The sequence below is a fragment of the Manihot esculenta genome, chromosome 14 (assembly GCF_001659605.2).
Source record: "Manihot esculenta cultivar AM560-2 chromosome 14, M.esculenta_v8, whole genome shotgun sequence".
Lineage (NCBI taxonomy): Eukaryota > Viridiplantae > Streptophyta > Magnoliopsida > Malpighiales > Euphorbiaceae > Manihot > Manihot esculenta.
Window position 1 is genome coordinate 8981104 of NC_035174.2, and position 16256 is coordinate 8997359.

At 36.0% G+C, this 16256-nt stretch overlaps 3 protein-coding genes across 3 annotated transcripts; 1 reads left to right on the forward strand and 2 right to left on the reverse strand.

Moving 5' to 3' along the window:
* Positions 1-734: 734 nt before the first annotated feature.
* LOC110599611 (receptor protein kinase-like protein ZAR1) lies at positions 735-3642 on the forward strand. The gene is made up of 2 exons (XM_021736078.2): positions 735-2520; positions 2647-3642. The coding sequence occupies exons 1-2, from the start codon at positions 1041-1043 to the stop codon at positions 3318-3320; spliced, it is 2154 nt and encodes a 717-aa protein (XP_021591770.1). The 5' UTR covers positions 735-1040; the 3' UTR covers positions 3321-3642.
* A 1140-nt stretch (positions 3643-4782) lies between these two features.
* Positions 4783-7881, reverse strand: LOC110600087 (auxin-responsive protein IAA32). Its single transcript, XM_021736805.2, has 4 exons — positions 6515-7881; positions 5288-5539; positions 5090-5198; positions 4783-4996 (listed from the first exon to the last, which is right to left on the reverse strand). The coding sequence occupies exons 1-4, from the start codon at positions 6657-6659 to the stop codon at positions 4948-4950; spliced, it is 555 nt and encodes a 184-aa protein (XP_021592497.1). The 5' UTR covers positions 6660-7881; the 3' UTR covers positions 4783-4947.
* Positions 7882-8027: 146 nt separating this feature from the next.
* On the reverse strand, positions 8028-16256 carry LOC110600086. The gene is made up of 9 exons (XM_043950415.1): positions 15611-16256; positions 15433-15510; positions 13771-14448; positions 13423-13525; positions 10468-10568; positions 10202-10376; positions 8829-8999; positions 8645-8745; positions 8028-8522 (listed from the first exon to the last, which is right to left on the reverse strand). Exons 1-9 carry the CDS (start codon positions 15923-15925, stop codon positions 8469-8471), a joined length of 1776 nt encoding a protein of 591 aa, XP_043806350.1. The 5' UTR covers positions 15926-16256; the 3' UTR covers positions 8028-8468.

Here is a 16256-nt window from a genome sequence, read left to right on the forward strand (position 1 = left end):
TATATTTACCGTCAAATTAAATATGTAATACTAAAAATTCATTTCCAACTATACTCTGCATTATATTTTACATTAATTGAAATGTAGATTTTCAAATATAAGGCTCAATTTACTTTTAAGGGAAATATTTCTTTAAAATGTATTTTTTCAAAAAAAATATATATACGTTCTGATGGATATTTTAAAAAAATAGTTAATAAAAAATTACTTAATTTATAATTGACAACAACTTAAAATAAATTTACAGAACAAAAATTAAGTGACAAATCATTTCAAACTGAAAATCAGAAGTTTAAATTAAGGGTTTTGAAAATTATTTAGGGATTAAGGCACAGTTTATTTTATAGAAAATATTTTTTATTTCTTTATATGTACTTTAAACATTTAGAAAAATTAATTAATAAAAATTATTTTCTTAAAAAATTAAATTATGTTAAAAAAATGACTTTTTTTAAGAAAAAATTATTTTTTATATTTTAAAATATTATTGTTAATATATTATATTTTAAAATTAAAATCAAATAATAAAAATAAATTATTTTATTAAAAATATTTTTTTATTAAAAAAATACTTTTAAATTTTCTATGTATCAACAGAGACTAAATTATATGTCACGCAAAATGTCGTTATATGCAATTAAAGATAACTATGGGGACTTAATCGTAATTACAATGTTTTCAAAATATCACGTTAAATTGAATACACTAGAAATTGAAGAAAGACACCGCTACTACACAGTATGGTTTTTTCTCACCAGACTCCATCTTTTTCCATTTGGTTTTCATTCCACTCGAATTATCTATCTTCCCAAGGTCTAGCTTTGCAGGACGCTTTACTTTTCTTCTCACCTTTCACACTTCTCTCTCTCTCTTGTTCTCTCGCCTCTGTAGGCTCCTTTGTCTTCCTTGAGCTCTTCTTCAGTCTTATTTGCTCTTCTGGTGCTGGAAGGTAAGAATTGTGAGCCTTCAGTTTTGCAACATTCTCCAACGGTCAATTCCTGTTCTTTTTTCTTTCTTTTTTTTTTTGGTGATTTGTGGATATGTTTTTCTTGATTTTGCTGGTTTTTGTTCTTTGTAACTCTAATGGGTTAGTGAGTTCTTTGAATACTGAAGGGTTTACACTTTTGTCGTTCAAGCAGTCCATATATGAAGACCCAGAAGGGTCTTTAAGGAACTGGAACTCCTCTGATGAGACCCCTTGTTCATGGAATGGGGTTACATGCAAGGAGCAAAAAGTTGTCTCTATTAGCATTCCAAAGAAAAAACTTTATGGGTTTCTTCCTTCTTCTCTTGGGTCTCTTTCTGACCTCAGACATGTAAATTTGAGGAATAATAGGTTCTTCGGTAGCTTGCCTACTGAGCTTTTTCAAGCTCTGGGGTTACAGAGTCTGGTCCTTTATGGGAATGCTTTATCTGGGTCTTTGCCAAATGAGTTTGGCAAGCTTAAATACCTTCAAAGCTTAGATTTATCACAGAATTTCTTCAATGGGTCAATACCCACATCAATTGTTCAATGTAAAAGGCTTAGAACCCTTGATCTAAGCCAAAACAACTTCACTGGTTCTTTGCCAGATGGGGTAGGTACGGGTTTGGTTTCTCTTGAAAGACTTGATCTTTCATTCAATAAACTGAATGGTTCAATTCCTAGTGATATAGGAAATTTGTCTAGTTTGCAAGGAACTGTTGATTTTTCCCATAATCATTTCACTGGTTCAATCCCAGCTAGTCTTGGAAACCTTCCTGAGAAGGTTTACATTGATCTAACTTACAACAATTTGATTGGTCCAATACCACAAAATGGTGCGCTGATGAACAGAGGACCAACAGCATTTATAGGAAATCCGGGGCTCTGCGGTCCTCCATTGAAAAACCCTTGTTCCTCCAATACTCCTGGTGCAAGTTCACCTTCATCAATTCCATTTTTGCCTAATAACTACCCATCTCAAGATTTGGATAATAATGGTGGAAGAACTGGGAAAGGAAGAGGACTGAGTAAGGGTGCTGTTATTGCAATCATTGTGAGTGATATACTCGGAATTTGCCTAGTCGGATTGTTGTTTTCGTATTGTTATTCAAGGGTTTGTGCTTGTAGTAAGAATAAGGATGAAAGTGGCTACGTTTTCGACAAGGGAGGGAAGGGTAGGCAAGAATGTCTGTGCTTTAGGAAGGATGAATCTGAAACTCTATCTGAGAATGTGGAGCAGTATGATCTTGTGCCGCTCGACACACAGGTAGCTTTTGATTTAGATGAGCTGCTTAAGGCTTCTGCTTTTGTTTTGGGAAAGAGTGGAATTGGGATTGTGTACAAAGTTGTGCTTGAAGATGGGCTCACGTTGGCTGTGAGAAGATTGGGAGAAGGGGGCTCTCAAAGGTTTAAGGAATTTCAGACAGAAGTAGAAGCAATTGGAAAGCTAAGGCATCCTAATATTGTAACACTCAGAGCCTATTACTGGTCTGTTGATGAGAAGTTGCTAATCTATGATTATATACCTAATGGAAGCCTTGCTACTGCACTTCATGGTAAGTTCTAGAAATCCCTTTGTAGCAAATTAAACACATTTCTATTTTCTGTTATTTCCATTAATGATAATAAATTGGATTCTTAGACGGGTTTTGACTGTTCATCTGCTTTCTTACTGTCTTTAGGGAAGCCTGGAATGGTTTCATTTACGCCATTATCTTGGTCTATCCGGTTGAAAATCATCAAGGGGATTGCAAAAGGCTTGGTGTACCTTCATGAATTCAGTCCTAAAAAGTATGTTCATGGAGATATAAAGCCAAGTAATATACTTCTTGGACATGACATGGAACCACACATTTCTGATTTTGGACTTGGACGCCTCGCTAATATCGCCGGAGGGTCCCCAACAGTGCAATCTACTAGAGTTGCTGCAGAGAAACCACAAGAAAGGCAGCAAAAGAGTGCACCTAGCTCAGAAGTAGCTACAGTTTCATCAACAAATTTGGGATCTTATTACCAGGCCCCTGAAGCACTTAAAGTGATAAAACCATCACAGAAATGGGATGTGTACTCTTATGGTGTGATCTTACTAGAAATGATCACAGGAAGATTTCCAGTGGTGCAAATGGGTACCTCAGAAATGGATCTTGTTCAATGGATTCAGCTTTGCATTGAAGAACAAAAACCACTTGCAGATGTTTTAGATCCATATTTAGCCCCAGATGTGGACAAAGAAGAAGAAATTATTGCAGTTCTAAAGATAGCAATGGCTTGTGTTCACAGCAGCAGTGAAAGGAGACCTACAATGAGGCATGTCTCTGAAGCCTTAAGTAGATTGGCTGTATCATCCTCTGACTGAGAAATCCATTGCAACTGATAATTTGGGGTGTATTTTTTAGTTTCAGGATTAATTGTTGATTGCAATCAGTAAAAAAGTGTAAAAGTAAATAATGAGATTTGTTTCTGGTAGGATTTTTGAGCTTTATCTAATTGCATGAGGGGAAGATGATCGTGGGTCTGCTTTAGGAGCATGGTGTGAGAGGCAGCAGCTGCTTTTGTACTGTTGCTTGTTTTAGTGTATATGTGAAAGCAAACGGCGTTTGTCGTCTTCTTGCTCTTATTGCAGACCTTTGTCTTTTTCTTTTGTACTGTTAAAGAAAAGTTAATTATTTGTTATTGCATCTCCCAATCTGTAATAAGAAAAAAAAAATATATATATATATATATATAAGAAATTCCGTCCAGCACATGGAAAGAAGGAACCTGTTTATGTTTGACCATGGAGGTCATAAAAGACTGTCCCAGCTCTAAAGCCATGGGAAAAAAATTGCCTTAGTGATGATTTTTTGTAAATTTTTTTTCTTCTAAAAGTTAAATTTATTAATGAATTATATATTAAGTAGTGTTCTCTTTAATAAGAGTAATAAAAAAATTTAATTTTATAGAATATAATAATATTTTAATTAAATAATTTTGGAATAAAAAAAACTACTAAATAATCTAAAAATATAAACACTCAGATAATTTTTTTTCCTCTTAAGTACATGGGAAAGATGCTGCAAATGGATGTGGTGGAGATGATAAACGAAACACAATTCTTGGCAAGAGAAAAAGAAGCCTAAGCTATAATTAATTAATTAATTAATTACTCTGAAATTAATAATTTATAAGAAAAGGGTAAATTTTGTTTCGTCTTCCTTTTTATAATTAACTTATACATTTATCAGAGCAGCTTCAGACATCAAGCATAAAGTAAAAATTCAAGCTGTTCTCAACTGTCTCGTGCTCAAACACACTGTAATTGTAAATTATTATTTTAGACACCCAGCCATGTGGCGCAAATGTAGGGAATGGTCTCCTCCAATCAAGGACGAACTCCTTAGCTGTTCTTTGGATTTAATTGTCCTTAAACAATCAACTTTCTCTTTTTTTTTTTATTTTTCAAATTTTATTTGACTTTAACTCAGATTCTTGTTGGAATGTCTTTAGTCAATTCAAGCACCAGCATCTTGACCATAGGCTTCAGTTCTTGGTGATTACCAGAATTCAATAGCTACCATTAAAGAATTCCAGATTTGTTGTTCTTGAGTATTATATAGGCATTTGCATTGCACTAGTAGACCAATTATATCATAACAAAATGGTAATTCTTCTTTACTTTTTTTATTTATATTTAGACTTACTTGAATTTTAATGCGAAAGTTTCGCAGTTCGAAAGAATTTGTTAAATGGGTCATTTTCAGTTTTTTTTGGATATAGAGCAAACAAATTAAAAATCAGATAAGAGAACTAAAAATATCAACCATAATGACACTGAAAAATACTAGAATTTTTTATTACTGGATCAACAATTAGGAGATAGACTAACTAGATTTACCACAAAGGTGTTACTAGATTGATTCAAAACATGCAAAATAACATTGGCTGCTGTAGAGAGAGAGAGCTAAGAATACAACTTCAACATGAATTTGGTAGGCAGACGAGGTTCACTTTCTTTGTGCAATCCTCAGACGTTTCACACTTTCAACAAATTCCCTGTTTAAGATTCAGAAAATGACTCACTATACTACTGTATCTGATCTATTACAAAGAAGAAACATAGTTGTGTAAAAGCAGTAAAGAACCTACTTCCAAGGGACATCACCAACAGTCCTCCAGTTCTCCTCCCTGTCCTTGTAAAACAAGCAGAATTCAGAGCCTGCCTGGAACAGCCTTAACCCAGTTGCAGCATGTCTTCCTGAAACAATTAATCAATCTTGAATTATGCTGTTTAGTTTTATAGAAGAAAATTTCTATGCTCCAAGGCCATGTATTTTTGCTACCTACCGAACATGTCTTCTAGCTGAATTGCAAGGCTGGAGTAACCACCATGATCAAGTATGCAAATTTTCCTGCCAACAACTACCCCATCCATGTTTACCTTTACATAAGCCCAATTTTCTTTGCTTTGCACCCCCTCGGAGTCCTCATCACATTCTTCTTGTGTAATTCCTTGATATCCTGAATTTGAATGTTTTGCCAACCGATTTGCCTGAGGCGGCCAGGCCATCAGTTCACCATACCCCTCCTGACTCATGACTGATACGTATACAAGAAACTCTAGTTAGACCTGTCTGAGGATTTCAGCAAACTAAATAAATAATGTAATCGTCTTCTCAAAATGAAAAATGTAATTAATCAGTATCACCCCACTTGATTGGGATAGCTCCTCCAATGTTGAAATCATAATTATATTGGTAGTAATTTGTAGGAAAAAAATGAAGTTTATCAAATATCTAAATATTGTTGATGGTGGAGAGTCCAAATGAGAGCAAGCTCTACCCATTGCTCTAATGAAGTTTGATTCAAATGGGTCTATTTTTTTTTATGTTTTGTTGCTAGAAATTAGTTCAGTATTTCTACTATTTTTCCATTCCCTCTATCATTTCTTAGTTTTTCTAAGCTATCCAATGTAAATTTTCTGTAACCAGCTTAGTTCAGAGAACACCAATTTGAACTTAGTCTGATATACGTTAGCCAGAGTCAGCACCAGCAGCTTCTTGTAGCCATCTATTTCCAGTTCTTTTTAAAAAAAGCTTCATCTATCTAAGAAAATATTTTAAGCTTTCTGCAACCAGGCGATTGTTTTATGGTAAGTTGGTAGCATATGTGGTCGGTAACACTGGAAGTAGTCAGGAATGTATCCATGTCCGATCCTTACTTCTGCTGTGCAGAGAACTTTGAATGTCTTTATACAGTTATGATTAGCTGCCTCAAAAATAAGCAAATCAACCAGACTTTGTTATAGAAAAGAGAAAACATAAATAAATAACTTATTATACTCGGTTAATATATAAAGCCTAATCATGTTAAGCTGACTTTTGCAGTCAGACAAACATCTATTTCTTCCATGAGAACTTGGTCATTTTCTGGCTTATAAAGTTTTAGCTACTATATTAATGGATTTTTATCTTTTCTCCAAACAATGATTCTGCAAAAACTTTGTGCGAGTTTCTAGATGATGACTATAGTAAAAGAAGAAACAATTAATAAATAAAGGATGAAGAGGCATACAATGTCCTGATGGATGATAAGCTTCAGGTTGCAAGGTTCTGAGACTAAGACCCAGATCAATAATACCATCATCATCCTTTGCCTGATAGTAAACCGAGTGAAGAGCTGAAGGATTCAGAAAGAAGCCTGATGTGTTGGACTCCATTACTATATTGCAGAAATGACTGGATATTAAGGTGCATTGATTTGCACCTGGTAGGGAGAACACTATTTATAAATAATTTGGTGGCCTCTATCTGAATCTGCAAAACAGAATTGGAAGTACAAGTAGGGACCAAATGGGCAAACATGGAAGACAAGCAATCTTATGACCCATTATCAATCATTGAGTGGTGCTTATCATCTTCTGTTACTTCTGATAGTAGCAACATGTAAGCACACAGGGAAGTTACTACAAAACAGAAAAACAAGGGATGGCCAAAGTGATTATAACAAAAGTTTGTTTAGATTCTGCAACCCAACATTGCTACATTGGTTCTGCTTTTCAGGTTGAAAATCCAAAAGTTTATCAGGATGGAACTGCTTGGCACCAACTATAACAATAAACAGAATGTGTTACACGATCAGCACTTCATTACATGATCCTGTTAGTGCTTAACAAGGGTCTCTCCTGGGACTTGAATCAAACATTTATAACCAAATGACCCTAAAGCAAGCAGTTTTAGTGGTTTTTTGATTATAAGCTTCGGGTTGGGAACTCTTTCAGAGCTGTCTGTAGTGTAACTCTTGCAAGGGGGACAATGATCTGCACACAACCCATACCACTCTGCCTTGCTTTGAAGGGATAGTGCTCCATGGATGAAACCTTTTTTTTGACATAGGATACTCTGATAATGCATGAGGGTCATTGGATTACAAGAAGCAATTGATCTCCGTGGAAAGGAGATTGAGAAGATCCTGATTCTCAGTTTCCCATCCTATCATCAAAGTTTAAACCCTGAATTTAATACCCTATCACCATTCATCACCACGAGAAAAAGAAATCAAGCTAAGCCAAGAGATTGTTCAAACTTAGCAGGAAAGGCTTTGAACAACTTGCGCATGCTTAGTAGCTTGCTCCATCAAAAGTTCAGCTCGTTTCAGCTAGCTCATTATCCTAAGAATGACTCTACAAAAAGGTGGAGTTACGCAACAAATTCACCTACTGGGAACAATATAGAGTAAATGGCAGAAATTCTTTTACGTCCTGTTGTAGCTTCTAGCTATATAGTGAAACTAGTTTCTAGATTTTGGCTCATCTAAGTATTTAACCTTCTAATGAGTGTAAAAAAACATATCCTAAAGCATAAAAAACAAGCATACGTTCAGACAGCTAAGAATGGTTTGCAACCCACCTATTAGCAACTCCAAAGTCCAAACACTCTCAATCTGAACTCTGTACTAGGACATGCCACGAATCAATTCTATCCTCCTTTTTTAGAAAATGATATGAAAATGGCACACAGCTAGAGCAGCTCACGCGCCACAACAATTTTGATCTTGGGAAATTAGCAATATTGAGACATAAACACCGTTCAACAACCAGTGATTCATGTATATATCGCAAAATAAGATAAAATACAACTCTAAATGGGTACACAGATTTGGATATGAGACAAACAATCTATTCAAGATCAAATCATTCTGTAAAGTCATTTTATTTTATTTTTTACAAGAAAGTAAGCCACATTTGACCTTTTGATGAAATGAATGTGGAAACATGAGCATTTATCTTCTTTTGGACACTTTCATTCACCTTCAAAAATCTCCACTGAAGCTCATGCAAACTTCATTTGTTTGTGCATAACTTCAGATGTAGATGTATCACTTCAACAAGGTAAATGTCTACTTCCGCAATTATTTGAATAGAACATGGTTATCATCCAAGACATGCATTTCATGTCCCGGTAGAAATCGTCCTTGCTGCAGCAATGAGTTGTGTGGGTAATGAAGTTCAATATGCCTAGTAATCAGGTCAGTCATGATGGCTAAGGAATTCAGTTATGCAAGGATAAACTTGCTCCACTGCCTGAGGAAAATAAAAAATAGGGAAAAAAATCACTACACAAGGCAATGAAGATATAAGCTAGAGAATCTAACAAGATGCTACAGTGTTCTTCAGGATGACAATCTAAAATTGGAAGTGCATACCAGTCTTCCTCCCACCAAATCATAGTGTGCATAATGCGGACCTCCAGGTTCTCCAAACACTTTATAAGTAACCAATTCCTTGGGAATGAGCCTAACAGTTTCTGGGGCATTCAAAACATTATGAGAGACATCAAAGATTCATATCCATAAAGGCAGAAAGAAAAGTCATCACTGTTTAACATACCTTCCACAGCTTCAGGTGGACAAATTAGATCTTGGTCTCCGGCTAAGGCTAACACAGGTACATTGCTCTTGTGTAGATGATCCTTGTATAAAACTTTACCACTCCTATCACACAATCCACCATCCCGAAAAGCTGTTGTAAGTTGCAAGATAAGTTTGGCGGGTATTGTACCTGCCAATAAAAATCAGACCTCACATTTTTGTTCCAAAGAAAAAATAATGTAGCAAGAAAAGGGGAACCAATTTCAAGATAATGTAGCAAATATGATGCAAATGGATTCGTTTTATTAATCAACAACTGCACAATCATGCTTGATGAGCTCGAACTTTATAAGCTTCTGTGTTGCGAGATTTGCAGAAGTAAAAGCAGCAGGGAAGAGAAACAGAAGAAGATCAAGACAGGAGAAAAGAAAGAGAAAGGGAAGTAATTCTTGTTTGGCAAAGCCCTATTCTAGCCTCGTCATAAACAAATCCACAACTTCAGAATTGGCCAATAAGAGGCAAGAAGGCACCCTTTCAATGAATCAAAATAAAAGCAAGAAATCTTGGTTGGGGGGGGGGGGGGAGGAAGTTCAAGAAAAGGAAGAATAATGTGAAAAAGGGGACAAATATAAAGCAATATGCACGATCAGAAAAGAAAAGAAAATCAATGAAAATCTTACTCGTGCATATGCCCATATTTGACAGCAATTTGTTGCACTGATAATTTCGTCTATTAAACAAAATCCCACTCTAACAATGACCATATGTTATTAGACAAAAGGCCATGAAGTTTTCCTCACAAGCACATCATTCAAATTTCCAAACCTTACCCTTTTACCAACAGTACCCCAAATCTCAACCTACACCCTTTATCCCATTTTTGTAATGGATGCAGTCGTAGCTGACTAAATCTATTGAGCTAATTTTCTTATTATTATAGCTAACATACTTAACATATAGCATGTAGATATGGTTTCCATTGACCATCAATATGGCAACCTTCCTCCTCTGTTTGGGATTTAGAATTTGAGATCAACTACAGAGGTAAAGAACTTTTAAATGGTGTTAGAATTCACATCTAGATACATGGAAAAATAAATATAATCCTCTTAATCCCTCATCCATGTTTGCATTTGTCAGCTTTCCACTGTACTATATTAGTGGAAAGAATTCCTGAGCTACCATGAATAGCATACTAAGAACTTAATTGGTCTTCTATGTTTACCAGTCCATTTGCATATTTAGGCTTTTAATTCACCCCATACACAAAAGAGAAGGCCAAAATCCAATTCATGAACCAACCTAGAGTTAATTAACTTCATATATTTAGATTGAAAAACTATAAAAGCTGCAACATTTTAGGTCAACCAGAATAAGTGTGGCTATACTTACAAAAGTTGTTCAAGATGAGCTTTTCTAACAACTCTGGATGCATCATGTCTTCTGCTGATATGAGATAATTAAGCCAAGACAACACGTAAGGGGGACGACATGAAAGAGGATATGCTGCTGACAATAATGCCCCCAAAGGAACAACAGGTACACTAAGAGCCTGAGCTGGATCTGCCTGCATGACAATTTCCTTCATATCACTTGTTTCACAGCCATTATAGGAAACAAAGAGTTTATGCACATAAATTTAAAGCCTGACCACCTACAAGAGGCAAAAGCAATTTGAGTCTGGAATTTGAAGTTGTATAATCAAGTGATGATGCCAGAGTAACAATAGCAGCCAACCCGGAGTCTCTTCCTTCACAACCTAGTCAAATGATAAATATGCCATGAATATTAAATATTAACAAAAGGAGATCTTGTTCTTTGTTGCACCAAATAAAAACAAGGGAAAGAAAAAGATAAAATTATGGATAAAATAGACACCCTAGATAAATGGGAAACATTTGTTTTTTCTCACATGTAATCAGATCTCATAATAAGGGAAGCCATGTTTGCTCATCAATTTATTATTACAACTTGGAAATCTCAAGTTGAAATCCTCTTAGGTTTGAAATAATTGGATTTATGTGGTAGAAAAGTGCAACCCCAGTTGAGTAATGTGTTTGTCCAAAAAGCATCAGTATGTTAGGGTCCTTAGAAATACATCGAGTCATGGGTGTGTTGCTGGAATTTTCTGAGGATGGAATTTTCTTTTTGCGACCTATAGTTGCAATAGAACAGTCTTCTTAGAGAGAACCTGAAAAATTCTTGAGTTGAAGTACCCGAAAATTTTGAAAAATTTTTTTTATACTTTTTCTATTGAGTTGTTGCACTTAAATACAAGAGAGGGACATAACCATCTCCTAAAAATTGGAAACCATTAAGCAACATGGAGGATCACCCTCCTCCCACTAAGAAAAAATAAAACTAACTTGTCATCATAGGTTAACCACTAAGAACATGACTTAACCACTAACTACACTAACTACATGACTATTGAAAATAGGACAATCAATTAATAACTTGAGAAAATAACAACTGAAACTTGCCAGAGATACGTGGCAGCATCAGCGGTCACTTGTAGTTGGATCTGGTTGAGGCTGGATCTGCTAGCATTACTCTCCTCCTCCACCATGCGCTTGTCCTTAAGCGCAAACTCAGGGAATTTCTAGGAATAGTTAGCCAGTAGTTGGTTCGTTGTGACATCTCCCAGGTCACTCATCTGCTAAATCTAGCCAAAATAGCTTCTTGCACTGATGTCCTCGAACAAAGGGTTCATCACAATTAAAATAAAGCCCTTTCCGTCGTCGTTCCTCTATCTCATCGCAATTCAAGTGCTTAATTATTCAGGTACCTTTTGCTTCTATTGTTTATTAAGATGAATGGTTGAAGAACTTACGGTACATATGGATCCATTTTTCCATCCATAGAGTCTTAACATACTCATAGCTGTGACTAGGTCTAGTGGTTGGTGCAATTCCATGCCCACAGGGATGTATTCTTGCAATCCACTGAGATAAAGCTGTATTTTCTAATCTTGGATAAGGCTTCCAACTCGAAAGACAAGACGTTTTGAGTCTATAGCTGAAATTTTCATGCCCACATTTTGCACCAACCGCAGGTCTAGTGGTTGGTGCAAAATGTTAGGGTCCTTAGGAATGAATCAAATTATAAGTCTATAGCTGAAATTTTCTAGGGACGATTTTTTTTTTTTTGCAATCTATTGTTGCAATGGAACAAGCTCTTTAGGGAGAACCTGAAAATCTCTTAATTTGGAGTACTAAAAAACTTTAGAAAATTTTCTTATACCTTATTTATTGAAATAACCATTTTCTAAAAACATGAAACTATTAAGCAATACAGGGGATCACCCTCCTAAGAAAAAGTCAAACTAATTTACACTATCCACATTATGGGTTAACCACTAAGAACATGATTTAACCACTGAATACATAACTCCTAAAAATAGGACAATAATTAATAACTTAAAAATGACAACTAAAACCTGGCAGCAACACGTGGCAGCATCAACTGTCACTTATATAGTTGGATCTGGTTCTGGCTGAGGCTGGGTCTGCTAACACATTACCTGTTTTACTTTATTTTTAGAAGTTCCAACCAAACAAACTAGGGAAAATTCAATGAGCCGGGTATAGAGGGATTTTGATTGGAATATGATGGTAGGATTTCCAATAATTGTTGCTTGCCTATGCAAGATGTGTCAGACTCAGATAAGACTTTTTCTTTTCTTTTAAAGTATGGCATATTATGGTTTTTTCTTATTAGCAGAAATACAGCATGACTGAAGAGGGCTTGCAGCCTTCCACATCAAGATAAAGTCCAACACAAGAAATGGCAATCGTTGATACCAACACAAACACAATAAAAGCTGGGGCCTGGGGCACTAAAAATTGACATAGACAATCAAGTTTAGAGTTTAGACTTTTAATATAAAGTATACATTGTACAGAAGAATAAAGCAATACAACTAAGCATGTGCATGGTCTGGTTCCAGGCCAGAAGCAGACCAGCGTTATGGTCCTAAGGCCTGGATACCTAAGACAGGACCAAAGGGTTTCCTTGATTCCATTTCGTTTCAATCTAGTTTGATCAAATCCAATAGAGTTTTTTGACCATTGGATAAATCCAAACTGTTATTGGTTAAATAAGTATTTTTTTGGTTCTGGTCCAAACCTGGACCAGGCCCACATCTAAATACAACTACAAGTTGTTAACCAGTTCAATGCACGATCATCAAAGGGAATAAATTTAGGAAGAATTATGATATTTCACTTTTAAACTTCCCCTGTTATACATAGTTGGCAAGTTCATATGAAGTTGACAAGTTTATTTGAACCACACTTTCTCTCCTTTTTCTTTTCCTTTTTTGGACATACTTTGAACAATATTTCCATCTATTTTGGTTCACGATTTGATTGAATCATCAAAGTTATGAGCCACCGACTGAATTCCTTGACTACACGTTAACTTTAAAACCTAGTTAGCCTTAGTATTGGGAATACAAACAAATATAGCAAGCAAAAACTTTCATCAATAAGGGATCAATGAACGATGATATTCAAACCAAATGAAACCCGAATCGAGCATGCCATGTGATGTGCATGCAATAGGCACACAATGAGTAAAAGGAGCAATAATATGGCAGAAGTTTATCTTACCACGTCGTGAAAGCATAGCATAAAGCAAGATGCCTCCCATGGAGTGTCCAATTGCGAGCAATTTACCATCCTTTGGCTTGCTTTCTGCTCTTATGTATTCCATCTACACAGGTATTTGAATACTATTAATTACTTATGAAGAGCATGCCTTTTTTTTTTTTTGGGAAATAATCTTTTCTTTACCGTTAATTGTTCAGGGAGGAATTTTAATGATAGACCTCCTCTATAAAGAAGAGATATGATTATCAATTAGGATACGCCAAGGAATGGTATCATAGATATATTAATTGTACAGACAAAAAATGAATTATGAATATAGCATCTCAGCAAGATAAAATGTCACCTCACCGCAGCAGGAACATCCTCTTCTAGGTAATTATCAAAATCCCAGTTGTACTGCACAATTAAGTCCAGCTGTTTCTGGAAATCTTCTATTATTGTGGAAAGACGCTCTTGCAAGTCAAACAACTGAGGTGAAACGGATCTTTGACCTTCCTCAAAAATATTTACAAGCCTTTGGCTCAGATCCCTAACTTGGCCAGCAATAACTGTGCGTTGTCTTGATTCCAACAAGCTTAAAAGCTTTCCCCTTATCTCATTAAAGCGTTCAGATAACTGAGAATCTTCTAAAAGTTTTGCTATCTGATCGAATAATTTGGCAGAAATAATCTTTGATTGGCCTTCATTGAGGAAGCCAGATAATCTTTCTGACAAACGCATAAAAGTTTCAGTCAACTTTGATACCAACTTTGATTCATCCCACACAGTGGCTATGCCTGTTGGATCCTCCTTTAAAGCAAAATCCATAGAATCTGACAAGGCACTGGGAACATTAGTTGGCAGCTGGTTGGTGGCAAAAGCCCCATTAGTTACAGTTTTAGCAACAGCTTCCATCTGTTCAGAAACTGCAAGTGCAGACTGCTGAATCTCTTTGGGAGATGTTTCCTGCACACTCAATCCAGCACCTCGAACTTCAAGAATCCATGTGTCAAATCCCTGACCAGACATGTATCGTGCAAATGAACACTGCAAACACATTACATGCATGCGTAAGACGTTGAGGTTTCATATGGTGGGGACATAATATAAGAGCAGTACCACACATATTAACAAATTTTTTTATTACAGCCAGATCTCTCTAAGCTATGTAGGAGAAAAGAGCAAGTTTATCATTACACAGCAGTTATTGAAAGGCAAGCTGATTATATTGTTTTAACATGTCTAGAGTTATTGAGATTGTTTTAAACTTATATGAGGAGGAGATATGCAGAAGTTACCTCTCAACGGAAAAGAGGTAACTAAATCAAAAATCAAATAGTAAAGATGCAGTAAGATGCCAGCAGTATAAATATTGTTTTCTGGTAGACAAAAAACAGACTATGCATATGAATTTACTTAGTAAAAAAAGGAAATTAAAGTATTTAACTTCATTTGCCAACTTGAGAGTGGAATCCAAGTTAACATGTATAGTCTGTTCCTTTTTTGCACAAACTAGAAGCAAATAAATATATATATAGTGAGCATCTGAACGAACATCAACATATATCAGTATGCACATATTGGCGGTAAGAGGTTCTGAATTTTCAGGTTCGATGCCGAAAAGTTGTATGGTCGTATTTAAAGATTTGGCTACTCCTACTCGAGAAGAATTCTTTGTACTAGGTGGCTGGTTTCAAAATCCAACGCTGTAGCCTGAGTGAGTTCTACAAACATAAACGCGTGCCCTTTAGTTCCCCAGCAGGCATGAATTCCAAATGTTCAGTGTATTCTTTTCTTAGTATGACTAGAAACCTTATTTGCTCCAAAAAAAAGGGACAAATATACTATCAGACAGCACAATTTATTACAGTTGGTGGAGCACAGAGTGCAAGTTTCAATCTAATAAACTAAGAATGATAGCTTTGGCAAAAAAAAAAAAAAAAAAAAAAAAAAACCTAAGAATTATAGCAGAAACAAAACTAATCAATTAAATTAATAACAAAAAAAGGAAAAATAAAAAGAGGTATTTACTCCTGGTGAGAGATCGTAACCAATGGCATTAGTGCCCACTCCGGACAACAGCAACAGTGGATGATTCCTTTCAGGCGCCTATAAAGAAAAATCAAAGTTTTTCTTCAGAACATATTGTTCAAGAGAGAGAGAGAGAGAGAGAGAGATTGGAAATTAACAGCGCGTGCATCTGCGCGACCTGAGGAGGAGGACGATATCGCCAGAGAGCGAGGTGCCAGTGGGAATTGGCGACGGAGACATAGTGGAGCTCATCAGCCGTACAAACAGGGGGCTTCTCGGGAAGCTTGACGGTTATCGCAGAGTCAGCGGAATCTGTGGAAAAAGCTCTGAGTCGAAAAGACGTAGTATTAGAAGACAGCAATCGTCGCGGAGAAAAAGGGAGGCGCGTCGGGGAAACGCGTCGGCAGGGGAAGAAATTGGGGTGGATGATGAGGTTGGCGATGTGGAAAGCAGAACGAAAATCTGATTGGATTGTGAACGTGGAGGTTGCCATTTCTGTGAAATTTTTGTAAGGTTCCTTAAATCAGTAAACCATTAATCTTTGTTTTGTTGATGTCCGAGCCTGACGTTTCTGGCTTTTGGTGTGATGATTTTTTTTCTTTGGTAAAAAATGAAAAGGTCAGTTGTGTAATTCCATAATTATTGGCTCTTTACCTGTTTACTCCTCGCTTTTGAGTCAAAAATCCTGTAAAACCCCCATAACGTGGTCCATGTCGATCACGAAGAAGATAAGAACATTTGCTTTACTCGCCGCTACGCCCTTTTTCTTTGTTTTTGGCAAAGCAACTAGGAACTTCCCTATGTGCATATGCATTATCCAATAA

Excerpts from the sequence above, each read along its gene's own strand:
- LOC110600086 (XM_043950415.1), bottom strand. The coding sequence starts at position 15,925 with ATGGCAACCTCCACGTTCACAATCCAATCAGATTTTCGTTCTGCTTTC. Across the intron at positions 10,569-13,422 it reads TGCTATGCTTTCACGACGTG|GTTGTGAAGGAAGAGACTCC; the intron begins GTAAGATAAACT and ends TCATTTGACTAG. Across the intron at positions 8,523-8,644 it reads ATTTGGTGGGAGGAAGACTG|GCAGTGGAGCAAGTTTATCC; the intron begins GTATGCACTTCC and ends TATTTTCCTCAG.
- LOC110600087 (XM_021736805.2), bottom strand. The coding sequence starts at position 6,659 with ATGGAGTCCAACACATCAGGCTTCTTTCTGAATCCTTCAGCTCTTCAC. Across the intron at positions 5,540-6,514 it reads TTATCATCCATCAGGACATT|TCATGAGTCAGGAGGGGTAT; the intron begins GTATGCCTCTTC and ends TATACGTATCAG. Across the intron at positions 4,997-5,089 it reads GTTGGTGATGTCCCTTGGAA|GGAATTTGTTGAAAGTGTGA; the intron begins GTAGGTTCTTTA and ends AATCTTAAACAG.
- LOC110599611 (XM_021736078.2), top strand. The coding sequence starts at position 1,041 with ATGTTTTTCTTGATTTTGCTGGTTTTTGTTCTTTGTAACTCTAATGGG. Across the intron at positions 2,521-2,646 it reads CCTTGCTACTGCACTTCATG|GGAAGCCTGGAATGGTTTCA; the intron begins GTAAGTTCTAGA and ends TACTGTCTTTAG.